General features: G+C 33.3%; 1 protein-coding gene across 5 annotated transcripts in view; it reads left to right on the top strand.

Annotated features, from left to right (window-relative positions):
• Window positions 1-14038, top strand: part of LOC129943381 (protein madd-4-like) — a 158841-nt gene that overhangs the window by 103979 nt on the left and 40824 nt on the right. For 4 of the 5 annotated variants that reach the window (XM_056052783.1, XM_056052785.1, XM_056052782.1 and 1 more), the window contains 5 exons: window positions 6369-6498; window positions 8467-8572; window positions 8739-8834; window positions 12876-13034; window positions 13409-13671. In XM_056052783.1, the coding sequence (XP_055908758.1) occupies window positions 6369-6498; window positions 8467-8572; window positions 8739-8834; window positions 12876-13034; window positions 13409-13671 (754 nt within the window). The remainder of the gene's footprint in view (window positions 1-6368; window positions 6499-8466; window positions 8573-8738; window positions 8835-12875; window positions 13035-13408; window positions 13672-14038) is intronic. The other variant, XM_056052786.1, reaches the window with a different exon arrangement.

Raw genomic sequence — 14038 nt, 5'->3', positions numbered from 1 at the left:
TGTGTTGGGAGGATTTCTTGACACCGAACTGTACGAATAAAAAATCACAAAAAAAGATTAAATCATTGCTAACCTTTAACATTTTAACTGATTTCTGAATATATTTTTTTGAACTAACATACTAACGCTTTTGTTTTTGATTGTTATGAATGTCTTTTTTATACTCTTTAAGTATTAAAGTTTTAATATTTTGTGACCACTGACCATTAACTGATCAAAATCCAAACAATTCCTCTTTCGCCAGTTTAAGCAATAAATTTTTATGAAGTTTTTACTTACTTAAAGTGGCGTTACAGTTCGGGGCGGACCTGGGCCTCAACCAACATGTGCCTCCAGCCAGCTGGGTCCTTAGCTAGCTGTTTCCAGTTTCTCACGTCATCTAAGCCGTTGAACTTTAATTCTGCTAACTAGGTCAGTGTCGCTCCATTCTCCATCCTAAGACGCTCTCATCTTTTTTAACAGGGTCCAGGCCTCGGCTCCATAAATAAGAACCGTGATTTTGAGTGTCTTATAGATGGTGATTTTAGATGCTCGAGAAAGGACTTTACTTTTCAATTGCATTCTAAGTCCAAAGAAGCAGCGATTTGCAAGAGTTGTTCTTCGTTTGATTTCAGCGCTGGTGTTGTTGTCTGTGTTAACAGTGGTGCCTAGGTAGACAAAGTCCTTAACTACCTCAAAGTTATAGCTTTACATGGTGAGCTTTTATGCAAGACATCGTTGTTCAGTATTCTTTTTTGATGACAGCATATACTTGGTCTTGCCCTCATTGACCACTAAACCCATCTTCTTCGCTTCCGTCGCAATACTCAAATATGCTCCACTGGCATCACGCTTCGATCTTCCAATTATGTCAATATCATCTGCGTATCCGAGTAATTGGGTGGACCTTTGGAAGATTGCGCCTCTAGTGTTGACAATTGAGTGTTACACAATTCTTTCCAAAACCATGTTGAAGAAGTCGCATGGCAGTGCATCACCTTGTCTAAAACCGTTTTTGACAAAAAAAGCATCGGTAAAAAAGTAAATTTTTGTACAATCTGATCGCAAAGTAAACCGTCTAAGATACGTTTGAGAAATATCAACCATTATCTGTTATTCGATAATATAAAATAAGAGTGTATTTACTCCGCAAGACCACCACTTTAAACCAAGCAACTTGGGATTTGATGAAAATAGGCAACTCAATCTATCAACTATAAAATGCACTCTTATTATACAATATTAAGCAAAAGGTCATACCTAAAAAGAACTAGGCACCAATTATAATTCTTATTAATATCTAGCTTTGTATAAACTAGAGAAAGATCACATTCATCGCCTTAGATTGATTTCTGAATGACAGGAATGGTTGGTAGCTGTAATTCACTAAGTCACTAAAGCGCCAACTTCATTTTTTACTATTTATTTATGTATTATTTGGAATTAATTCGTATTTTTAAAAGTTTGTTGTAATCTTAAAATGTGTTAATTAAGATCATATATGTTTTGAAAAGAATAGTGAATTAAAGTCGCTCACGGTATCATCAATTATGTAGTCAACAAATTCGGGCACATAAGGAACTTCTTCTTAGAAAAAATGTTCGAGCTGACCAGCAAATTGTGTTAAAATTAAATCTATAAAAGATAATATTCGACATCCGTTGAACTACTATTTAGACGGTTGCTTTGCTTATTTCATGCATAGATACAACGCCAATGTAATGTTCGTAAAAGTTATTGCAAGGGACTTAAACACATATTCACACACATTGGCTATTGAATTGTAGTTTGCTTCCAATTTGAGACATCACAAATTCGATGGTACCTTTCTTATTGGATAACTCTTTTTTTTCAAAAATCAATTACGATATTAAAGTTACTTCTTTGTTTTAATACTCTTTAATTTGTATTAAAAATCCACTTCAAACAAGTTAAGTTTAACAGTAAATTTTGAAGGAACGGGAGTTTGAAATATATGCACACCATTATTAAATCCTTATACCGTGTATTATTTTTAACAATGGTCAAAATAAAGTGAATCTATAATGTTCTACTGAAAAAAATTTAATACTAAAAATGTTATGCTTAGTTAATAAGAACAAAAATAAATTCGAAAAATTTAAATTATAGTTATGGTGCCCGAGTAAGTTGCCTTAAAAAATCATTCCATCTTTCTTGAATGCACTTGTGTTTGGGAGAATTAACAATCTCAATACTTTTTCATTATTTTTCTAAGGGCCAAATAGATAAAGATTTTTGTTTCTTTTTTGACATTATTCCAAGACCAGACCCATAACAAATTGTAAATGACACTTCATCGCTTTTTTAACCAATACTAATAATTGACACGTTGTTTTTGACGGTATTATTCAAATTGAAATTTCAAAAACTATGCATTATATTCATGAAGAATTCAGATTGATACTAATTACAATACATACATATATGAAAACGTAAAGTTAAACATTATTCTACAAAATTTATTCTTAATATTCATTTGACAAATCTAAGCATTATGTCTAAAACATTCCTATTTACATTCCCACTCAATGAAAATAATCTTTTCATAAACTTCAACAAATTACGTACATAACATAAATTTAATAAAATAAGAATACAAATTTGTCAACATTATTTGCCTTTGATCAGTTTCTATTTCTATACAGGATATGTTTGCTTAAAATTTCTTCCTAAGTAGCTAAAAACGTTACAATTTGAAGTTCTTTTCAAAGGATTTAGGTTCTAGGTTTGGGCAAAACTCGTTTTCACTAAACCACCTCGCGCCGCGCCGTCATCTACCCTATATTTATATTTATGGCGTACTTCATGAAAAGCTATTGACTTTTGGCTCCGATAGTCACCCCTCTGACTAAGAACAAAGCAATTCTTGCACCACCACCGTCATAAAACATCTAAAAATATAATAATTTTCCTCAACAACCTGAACGAGGTATACGAGGAAGGATTATTATTCAGATTGCACCCCACAATTCCCCATCTGTGTCATACCCTACATAGTCGTCTACCTATCGGATATTATAAAGGTTGTGCTTTTATTTATTTGTTGAACCGGGGCTGAAATAATGACCTTCAAATGATAAATACAATGCGTGGCGTGGCGTGTGTTTTTATTAAAGAGGGTTTAATAAATCGTCGACATGTTGATAGACTGCTGATATGTTAAATAGAGGAGTTACACATTTCCATGCAACAATAATAACCTAGTCTTGATAATGGAAAGAGTGCAACACCAACTCGCTAATGGGTATTGAGTTGAGATTGTTTGTGCCATGTTGCTAAGATAGATTAGGGAGGTAAGCAGGCTTCAGTACTTAGTATACTTATATCTACTGATGGTCTAGATTTGTTGAAGGTGTGATGAATTTTATTTTTTCTTGTAATGATTAATGATTTAAATGTTGAAAGGTGTGTTATGAATAATCAATAGCAAAGTGACCATTAATTAGAAAAGAAAATATCATTAAAATCACCTTTTCGTTTTTTGACTTTTACTTCAAAGGTTTTGATGGAATTATGACTCTTATTGTATAGAATAGTTCAAGAGTCGGCAGATTTAATGAGCTTATTTAACATGAATGGGCTCATATCATATGTCATTTAACAAAAGTCTATCGATTTTATTTTGTGTTTTGTCTGTTGTTGAAAAATATAACACAAATTGAGAAACTCTATGCTTGAAACATTTTTTTTTAAATCAAAGCAAGAAATATGGAATCAAAACTAAAAATTCAGTAAGATTGTATAAACTCTAGATAAGCTAGAAAGTAATGGGTGTTCTTTCAACTTCTCTCGTCAAATTCAATAAAGGACATTATAATATCGGTATCGTTTTGTTTGCATCCAACTGAGTCTTAGCATTGTAGGCTTCCTGAGTTCATAGTTTATTTTGTAGCCCATCTTGTCCCACATAGTCCAGATCTGGTTTAAAGTTTCAAGTTAAGTCTGAAGAATAAAATCGAATCGAAATATAACACAAATTTGGAATCAATTTAATGCGCAAATCTTAAAATTGAAGAATTTGATTGAAATAATCAATATTTAAAATTAATAAAAGATGTTTTTTGATGAAGAGCTATAAAACTAAAAAAGACTGACGAGCCCGGTAAAAGTCTGGCAAAATTTCGTTTAAAAGTTTACATTCTGGTCTGCTGGACTCGAATGTCTTTAAAATAGTATTGTATTGCCGTTTCTCCTGACTAGCTTTAAACTAAACCTTCACCATTAAGTTTCAAAAATAATTTTTAACGTTTAATAAAATTTAAATAAATAAATATAGGAAAATTCAAATCTTACGTATATTTTGGGACAACCCAAACATGGTTTGTGAATGAAAAACTTACCTTTATCAACCTTGTTATGTTCCTTGTTCTCATTTTATAGATTTCATGTTTGATTACCTATCTATAACCAATCTTACTCAAGGTCCTCAATATCTATTCAACTCTTATCCCAAAAGTAGCTTTTTCGAAGGTCTATAGGCAATTTAAATTTAAAAGGATATTCTATAAAACGATGAAGCGTTGAAGCATTTAAGACTTCATATCCCTTTATAAATACATCATCATGGCTCACTTAAGAAAAAATAGAAAAACTCTACACCTTTGAAAAGATAAACAACTTAAAGTATTCAATATATAACCTTTTTTAAATTTTTTTGTTAAGTGCCTCTTCTTCTTTTAAAAAAGTCTTCAAAATATCCTAAAAAAATATCAAGGTAATACTTGAGTAACACACAGAAGGATACGAAAACACAAAATTATTTATACCTTTTTTCTCCTTTAAGACTTTATGACAAAAAAAAAAACAAGAAAATGGTTAGATTTATATGATATGGTGTCATTTGCCAAAATGTTTTACAATCTTTACTTAATGTCAGCAGATTTAAAAGAATATATATAACATAATTTCTTTCTTTATATAAGGTCAGAAAATTTGATGCAGGGTATAGACCTTTTTTTCTTATCGCATAAATCTTTGTCATGGAGAAAGCTTCTTTCAAAATACTTAACATATCCTATCATTTTATATTGAAAAAGGTTGTTTTTTGTTTCATATTTTTTCAACCCCACAGTCTCGACTAATGAACTCCTCGTTGGGTACATCAGAAAAAAGAAACGTGATAGTAATAATTTAAAAATAAAAAAATAAATATCAATCCGTTAAGCTGTCACATAATCTTACTCCTCTGATTTCTTGAATAAGTTAACTTAATTCCTCCCTAGATGTATCTTTATTTACTTAAGCTGCCTCCTATCATCCGTATCACGACACAGAACCCAAGTGAATCAACCCCAACTATACTCGCCTTATACCATGAGTAAATATAGGGTAGGTGGTATACCATTACACAACATTCCAGGTCGTTTTGTTGTGTTTGTCTTTTTTTCACATTCTCTCGTCTGTTTGTCTATCGATGATCCAAATACTAAATCTCGGGGAAAAAATAGCAAACAGAAAGGGTCTGAGTGAAAATGTCAAGTACCTCAGATCTAGAATCAGGGGAAGAGGTGTGGTAGCGGTTGGTTCGGTAGAGTCTTACCACCCTTTTGGTAATCCCCAAACAACATGCCACCAATTCTGCTAAGTTTATTTATTCTTCTACTCCTTTTTTCTTCCTTTTTCCGTCGAACGAGTGAGAGATTTTATCTCCTAGAATAGTCGTAGTCACTATATCGGTTGCCTTTGGTGTGTTTTAAAAGGAATGGAATGCAAGCCAAAAAAAACCCATAGCCCCACCATCAGCAGCACTCATAAGTCAAGGATCCACTATGCTCCACACTGCTGGAAACAGTATGTAATGGGACTAAAACGATTAAAGCTATAAAGACAATTTTCAGATAGGGCATCAGGCTGTGTATTTTTTGTTTCCATCTCGGCCTCTTTTAAGCACCACAACCTCCCACTGCTAATCGATTAAACGTGCGCTGTGGCTCGCAATAAAAATGAGAAATGCTACCGACAAAAAAGAAAAGCTTTAGCTTAAGAATAAAAAATGACAAAACCAATAAGGATTTCAACTTAAGCTACAACTTAGCGACTTTGGTCTTATGGTATTTGTTTCTGTAGCCTGGGAAACATCGAGTGTAACAGTCGCCCTTGTACATTTGGTCGTTATAATACATACATATATCAAATATCTACTTTTCTTTCATGTTGAATATAAAATATCGAAATTGATCAATCGATAATATGTAGGTTTATGTCCTTCCATCCACCCATCATAGGTTTCGCCCACCGCCATTAACTTGAAATATTGTTGTAGAAAAATTCTAGAAATTTCTAAAGAATACAAATAAAATATGTACCTAATAATGTTTCTTCTTTTTTATTCTCATTTTAATTCATTCGGTTGAACTTACAAAAACAAGGATACAAGATGTCCCGACCAACATGCAGAAATCGTGTTTCCGGTGTCGAAGTCGAAGACTCCCTATGCAGTGCAACTAATCGACCTGAGCCATCTGTGGTACTCTGCAACACTCATGCTTGTCCTCCTAAGTAAGTACATACACTTTGACATCAGATTTATTCTTCAATCCTACACCTATAACATTTGACAGTATGTTTTAAAAGAGTGGGTCCCTCTTAATATAGTTTTATAAATAATTGTGGAAATTTCCATTTAATTTTGAGTTTTACTTTATTTTGTTAAAAAGATTTATAAAATAATAATTTTGTCCACCTAAGGCAAAATGTATTCAAAGACGATAAAACAAAATGCCTTGAATTAACAGCTTAAAAATACCGATTCTGTCAGCAAAAATTTGCATACAAAATAAACTCGTTTTTAATTTATTTTTTTAAATTTGACATTCCTGGTGTTGTCAACAAAACATATGCTATAGAACAAAGATCAATTCTTAAATTCATTTTTCAGAGTTGTGTTCATGAGCTTCTCTCTCGAATTGAAATATTAATTGAAATATAATTTTGAAACGGTAACGTTCAGTACGTAAGCTAAATTTACTCTTTCAAAATATTGGTTTATATAAAGAGAGTCGTTATATTTCAAGAGCCGATAATGATTTTGAATAAAACATAAATTATTTTCATATCTTGGTATTATGGTTGAATTATCTAAAAAATTAAATATCGGGCAAATAGGACACGCGACCTCGGCAGCACACCTCTCACCCCTTATCACCCCTTATCATTCGAATTATTGCTTACTTATCAACGTACACCTTTTCTTTCAAATAACCATAAAGAGAAAAGTGTCCAACGTTGTCAACGCTGTGTGGCAAATGGCATCGTCCTGTTGAAACCACATATAGTCTACATCCATATCTTCCAATTTGGATCATAAAAAGTTCGTTATCATCTCACGATAGCGCCTTTCCGCCCTTATTTTAAAAAGTACGGTCCGATAATGCCGTCAGCCCATAAACCGCACCAAACAGTCACTCTTAGTGGGTACATTGGTTTTTCTACAATTACTCTTGGATTATCATTGCCCAGATGCGTCAACTATGCTTGTTGAAGAATCCACTGAGCTGTAAATGTGCCTCATCACTGAAGATGAGGTTCCAGTGCTCCAAAATGGTCTGGAAGAAAAATCCTAAGTTTCAATGGATGTTCGTCAAAACATAAAGAGCCCATGAATATATCCAAAATAAGGCAAGTCCCAATAAAGATTATGAAAATCGATCACATCGTAACTGAAAATTAAAGACTAATAATGGTCAAAAAAAAGGAAACATTAGCAATTCGAGCAAACATTCGCTGATCTCCGCCTCCCCAAAGCACAAATTCCTAACTAAGATAGTTTGAATCGAGGCTTTTTGCTAGGTCTCAGAAACTTTCTTCACCTGTCCTGCCCCATCCTAAGAACGAATGTTTCATTCCAGAAACAACTTGGTCCTTACCTTTTAGCATAATTAAGACATAGGCAATATAGAAACATTACACTCCAATTAAAGAAAAGTATTCAATATTGTTTACTTTGAAAGTGCATTTGTTTGTCCTTAGAAACAAACTTTTTTCACCCTGAAATATATTTCTGTTGAAGGTTGATACGCGTTGACATTCTTATGGTACTTAAATTGTTATCATAACGTTACACCCGAAATATTCCTAAGTGTTTTGCTTTTCCTTCAATTTTTTTAAAGAAATATGTTCGTTTTTTGTAAAACACATTGTTCTCGAATATACATATATTTACTCGTCTTATCTCGCAAATCCACTTTTCGATCCGAAAAGAAGAGGATCTCGAATGGAAATTGTCGTTGTCGATTATGATAACTAACTACAATAACGACTATAGATAAAAGCTTGGATTGTGGAGCAGAGAAAGAGGAAAAAAGGACTTATGCCATCGTCACATCGAGTCATTTCAGATGTTTTACATAATTTTGATGACATTTTTTGCTTTTGTTCTAACAACATTCTCCTTTATGTTTGTCTTCCTTTCGATTCTCACATTTCTCTTTTTACTACGACATCGTCTTGCATCGTGTCGCTCTAAAGGTGGATAGCTGATGATGAATGGGGCCCATGCAGTCGTCTATGTGGACCAGGTTATAGAGAAAGAATGGTAGTTTGCGCGGAAGAAACAAATGGCATAAGAACCAGGGTAAGTTACATACATCCTAATCCTATCTTATCCTTTTTCCCATTCTTATTCTACATATTATATTTGTATCTACTTATATACATCCCGCAGTTAGGTACCTCCTATTTACTTAATTGCACTATGCACTCTGTGTAACATGCCATTGTCATTTTCATTTTCCCAACAGGTCCCAGACATCGTATGCCGTTCACCTAAGCCCCCAACTCAAGAGTCTTGCATGGTTCAGGAGTGTCCCAAGTGGGAAGTGGAGGAATGGTCCGGGGTAAGTTTCTAGAATCTCATCTTCGTCTTCCTTTTTTCTCAGAATGTGTGTAGATCTTTATTTATGGTATACTTTTTGTTGGTTTCTGAAAGTGTTTGCACACCCTTCGTATGATGATGGTTGCGGATGATGGTAGAGCGTTATTGCACTGCATGCTTGCACATCGAGCTTTGTGTCTAAGACAGAGAACAGAATGGGGAACTTTGGGGGGAAGGGTGGTGTTGAATCGTAGCTATATTTCTTGAAAAACCAGAAGAAGGAACTCCTGTGTTCCATGGCAATGCCTTAAGTGCACATTCACAGAACGCACACATGTTCGCTCGCGCGTTCATGAAAAGTAAATGTTTCTTGGAATTTTATCATATTCCTTCCTCTAAATCCTCAGAGAACCAACGCGCGGCTGCGGAGCCGAGCTAGAGATGGTAAGCTCGGGTTCTGTTTGCTGGCAAACGAACGGATGTAGTTCTGTCATCCCGGCAGTTTGGAACACAGAAGCAGCAGACAAGAGAAAATAAAAACAAAGTGTAGATGTAGTAAGATGTTTATGGAGATTGAAAGTGGGCAGTGGGATGATGGGAGGAGCAGATGGAATGTCTATGATGAGCACCGTGCTGATGGGCGGGAGAAGATTCCTTGGAAGAAAAAGAAAAGCCTTTCGCAGTTCGTTATTTCAGCGTGCACGGCACGTGATTTTTCAGAACCTAATTTAACAGTAATTCAGTTTTTATTTTGTTTGTTTTTAGTTCTTTTTTTATGTTGCTGGTTGTTATACTTTTAGAGATTGGAGGTTGGAGGTTGGTAGTTATATGGGTTGGAGTAGAATCTAGAAGAGACACTTGTTCACAAATGAGTTTAACTATGTACCTATATAGGTTAGAGATATGATAGGATTCTTCACGTGGATACGAAACAATATTGTTGAACGTAGTGGCGGCACAAGGAAAAGCAGTAGTTAAGTAGAATAGGTAGTTGTTGTCTGGCAATACAATTTATAGTTGGGTGCTTATGATAAAACTACCTCCATTCCACATAACACACTTTTAGATTTTAAAAGGAAGAGCGTACATCTACAAGAGTTTTTAAATTTTATTGGTCGTAGGATGTTCTTAACGCAGGCATCTCTTTTGACGATATTATTTGTATGAAAAATACTAGGTTCTAACAACAATGTCTAAACTTGGTGAAATTTAAAGAATGTACAGTAAAAATGGAAAACATATATTGAGTTAAATTTTGTTTCCGATGTTTCATCTAAAATCACTTTTAAATTCAATGAAAACATACATACATTTCAAATTAATCAATTAGATCTTAAACAGTTTGTTCAAGATTCAAACATTTGTTCGAGTAAAATTAAATATTAAAACATTCATAAAAGCATTTCTGAGAATATTTTAGTTTGATTTCTCAATTTTTCTTCTTTTGATATAAAAACCTTGAAACGCAATTAATTAGGAAAACATTAACGTACATATGTTCTCAAACAAGTTTTTGCTTGTTGAATCTTTTAAAATATATTTACAAATATTTGAACATTGTAATTTCATATGCTTACGAGTAAACTAGCTAGACAGTTTCTAGCTAGTGGAAGTTTCTTGAAATAACAATAATTTATAATTGCAGTTCAATTTCACTCAAAAGAAAATTTTAATCAAAAATTACACAAATTTAATTCTATTTACGAGCTTCCTCAAAGCAATAGATATGTTTAAGTACCTGTGGCGCGATGGCTAATGCGTAGGACTGTCATACCAGAGGTTTTGGGTTCAATTCCTGCTTGTGCTACCTATAAGTCCATTCACGTTTCCTCCTGCGAGGAATTAATGAATCTTTTAAAAGTAATTCTCGTTAATTAAAGTGCTCTCTTAAATTTTCTGTTTGGATTCGGCATAAAAACTGTAGGTCCCCTCCATCTATAACAATGCCCACACACAGATATAGTTGAGAGCTGTAAGTTAATAATCCACGGTTCTCTAAATGGTGCGTATACGCCCAAGTGCACGGCTGCTATACCGTGGTGCTTCTGGTGACTACATAATTTTTGTTAATTAAGTTAAATGAGTGGAATAAACTCCCAAAAAAATCATGCAAACATGTCCCATCGACTTATCCCCTTTATATAATTACAATTATTGTGAATACAGATTCGTTTTCCCTCAAACACAATCTGCTTTTTTAAAAATAATAAGGAAATCACTTTTGTATTAGCTTAAGAAGCAATATTTAAGTGTTTTGCCTTATTTCTCATTTTGATACTGCTTTTAAATGTCAACCAAACGGTTCTCAAGGCTGTGTTTTAAGTCCTTTATTCTTTTCCTTATTTATTAATGATTATTTATTAATGATGTTAAAATTCACATCCCAGGAGGTATTTTAATAGGTGATGTTGATATTAAGGTCCTGCTTTATGTAGACAATCTCGTTGTCATATCAGATAACCCGTTTACCCTACAGCTTCGAATCAATTTTAGTTACAAAAGTACTGTGATAGTTGGGATAGTAGAATTAACGCGGTTCATCAGACCCAAATCTTTAAAAAGCGAATTCTTAAGATAAGTTTAAACAGAAGTGATAATATCGAAGAATTAAAAATGTCTTTATACGACTGCTAAACACGCATAAACCAGAGGTTATATCAGAATTGTATTGAAAAAGTTTCTCCTTCAACTTCAAGGAGTGTTTATCGACAATTAAGTCTCACTCTAGTTGAAAACAACTATTTCAAAGATGAGATTTCAGTTTCAGAAATAAGTTTCGTTTTCAAATCCAAAACTAAAATAAAAGAATAAATTGTATAAATAAGATTTAAATTTTGTTTTTTTTTCGAATTGAAAAAATAGAGAATACATTAAATTGATATTGTTTTTTTGAGGTCAGGTTTAAAGTCTTCTCATATTCTTCGACTAACAAAAATTTTTCCATCTATTCCAAATTATTAATTTTTGTTCAATTACACTTGCTTTTAGTCCAGAAAGAATAGCAGTTTACATGTTTAAAGTGCATTTTGGAAAATGAATCCTCCATTTTTCTGTGAAATTTTTTTAAACAATTTGAAAATCAAAATAATTGTTTTAATTCCATTCTTACTCAAACAAAGCAAAATAATCGATACTTCAATTTTCCTTTAATCATAATGCATTCTCTTAAAAATAAAAAAAAACTCTTTCATTTTTATTTTGTGTCAAAGTCCTTCAAAAATATTGTTCATTTCAAAATACTTAAAATGTATTAAAAAGTTCATTCAACGCTCGACACTCTAACTTTCCACTATTTTCATGCTGTACAATATAAAGAAAACTAAAGCTATACGAGTATAAATAAATGTATATGTTGTTTCTTCCCTTCACAAAGTTTCGAAAAAAAAAGAACTTCAAAAATTAATTCAATGTGCACAAGTCGAAGTAAAAGAAAAGACTTCAAATTACATTTTATACGACATTCCTTTCTGCTTCCACACCCACAACCAACTGAATCCACTAACATCAATGGTCGTCCTTACTTCAGATTTTCCAAAGGAATAAGAGAAGAACATTGTAACTATCTGAACGTTATATCGTAAAATCTCCGCGACTAGGATAAGAACAAATCCAGAGTAATATCATTATGTTGTGTTTGGAAGATTTTTCGAAACGTTCGTTGACGTAATCTTCAAATTCAAACCGCAAATTCCACTTTCCGGTGGTTTATGCTTTGATATCTTTTAAGAGTTTTTTCGTTTTGCCTTTACTAAAGGGGGTTGGGTGCTTTCAAACATAAATATTGGAGTAGTATGAATCCTGTCTTTTGTATTTATTCTCAAGCATATGGAATTAGATTGCATGGATTTTACACTGCACAGCAGAAACTATCTGTGTTATGTTTATTTTAAAAATATCCTTTATGCTCCTCAAAAGTATGCATCACTTTTATGTTTTGTCTCTTATTGTTTATTTCTCTACACATGCGACTTTCCTTTATTTTGTGAATTTCCAGTGCTCGTTTTTCTGTATTTCTTTCCTTCTTTTTCTTTTTCTTTTGGTGATGTTTTAATGCATTTTTTAGTGTTCGGTAACTTGCGGACATGGAATTCAAATGCGTGGTGTCGAATGCAAGTCTACAGATGGTAGTTTAAGTGCGAAATGCGATCCACAGACAAAGCCACCAGGAGCTCAACAGTGTACAACTGGTTTATCGTGTAACGGTGGTGACCAAGAAATGGATGTGAGTCTTCTCCTCAAATAACAACTTTTCTATACCTTTTCTCCTTCTTAAATTTAAACTTCTTAATTTTTTATTTCGTAAAACTTTTTTGTTTGTATATGTCAAATGAAAGTATCATCACTGTTTTCCTTAAGTGTTGCTATTTTTTACTTTTCTTTCTATTGAAATCTATCGCTTGTTGAATGTGATAAACAAACAAAAATCATTGGTGTTTCTTTGTCGTCTCTATACTCGTACCTACATATTTTTATAAATTGAATGTGATAAAATATAAATACAAATTATATGAAATGTGACAAACTTTGGGATCTCATTTAATTGAATCAATTTTCTTTTAACACACCCACACACAAAATACCTACCTACTTCTTCAGGAGCAAGGTCCAGATGATGTAAGCAAAAGTGATGAAGACGACGAGGAAGTTGCCGATGAAGAGGATGGCGGTGGTGGTGAGGAAGTCGATGATGCAGAGGACTCTGAACAGGTATCATACAACGATCAACCAATTTACGCCCACCAACAATCCAATCGACTTCATCACGAAGAACTTCCCCCAAGAGCACAGTCACTAGTCGGAGGAGGTGGCGGAGGTGGTGGTGGAAGTAGTGAACCAGAACATCCCTCATCGGATCCAACGTAAGTGTATACCTATAAAAAGAAAGTTTTCCTTACTATATAGGGGTATACAAAAGTTTGTTGTGGTCAATTTCTTTGGATATAATGGCATTTGCTTACAGTACATGATACAAAACAAGAGCCAGTACAAAAATTATTATTTTCTAAAACCTTCAACGGATTTTTGCAGTGATACTCGGGGATAGTTTTTTGTAATTTGTAATCTAAAATACCTTTGAGTGAGTAGACACATTGAAGAGAAACCGCAAAATCAAACAGAATTTCTTAAACTTCAAAGGGTTTCCCAATAAAATGAAGACCTCTTAAGAACATTGGATTTTATTAAACGACAATTTGTGACAAAGTCTGTAAATGACATCTCATATTT

This window comes from Eupeodes corollae, chromosome 1 (genome assembly GCF_945859685.1).
Source record: "Eupeodes corollae chromosome 1, idEupCoro1.1, whole genome shotgun sequence".
Taxonomy (NCBI): domain Eukaryota; kingdom Metazoa; phylum Arthropoda; class Insecta; order Diptera; family Syrphidae; genus Eupeodes; species Eupeodes corollae.
Note: the sequence above shows the minus strand (reverse complement) of the source record. Positions and strands in the feature narration are given on the sequence as shown.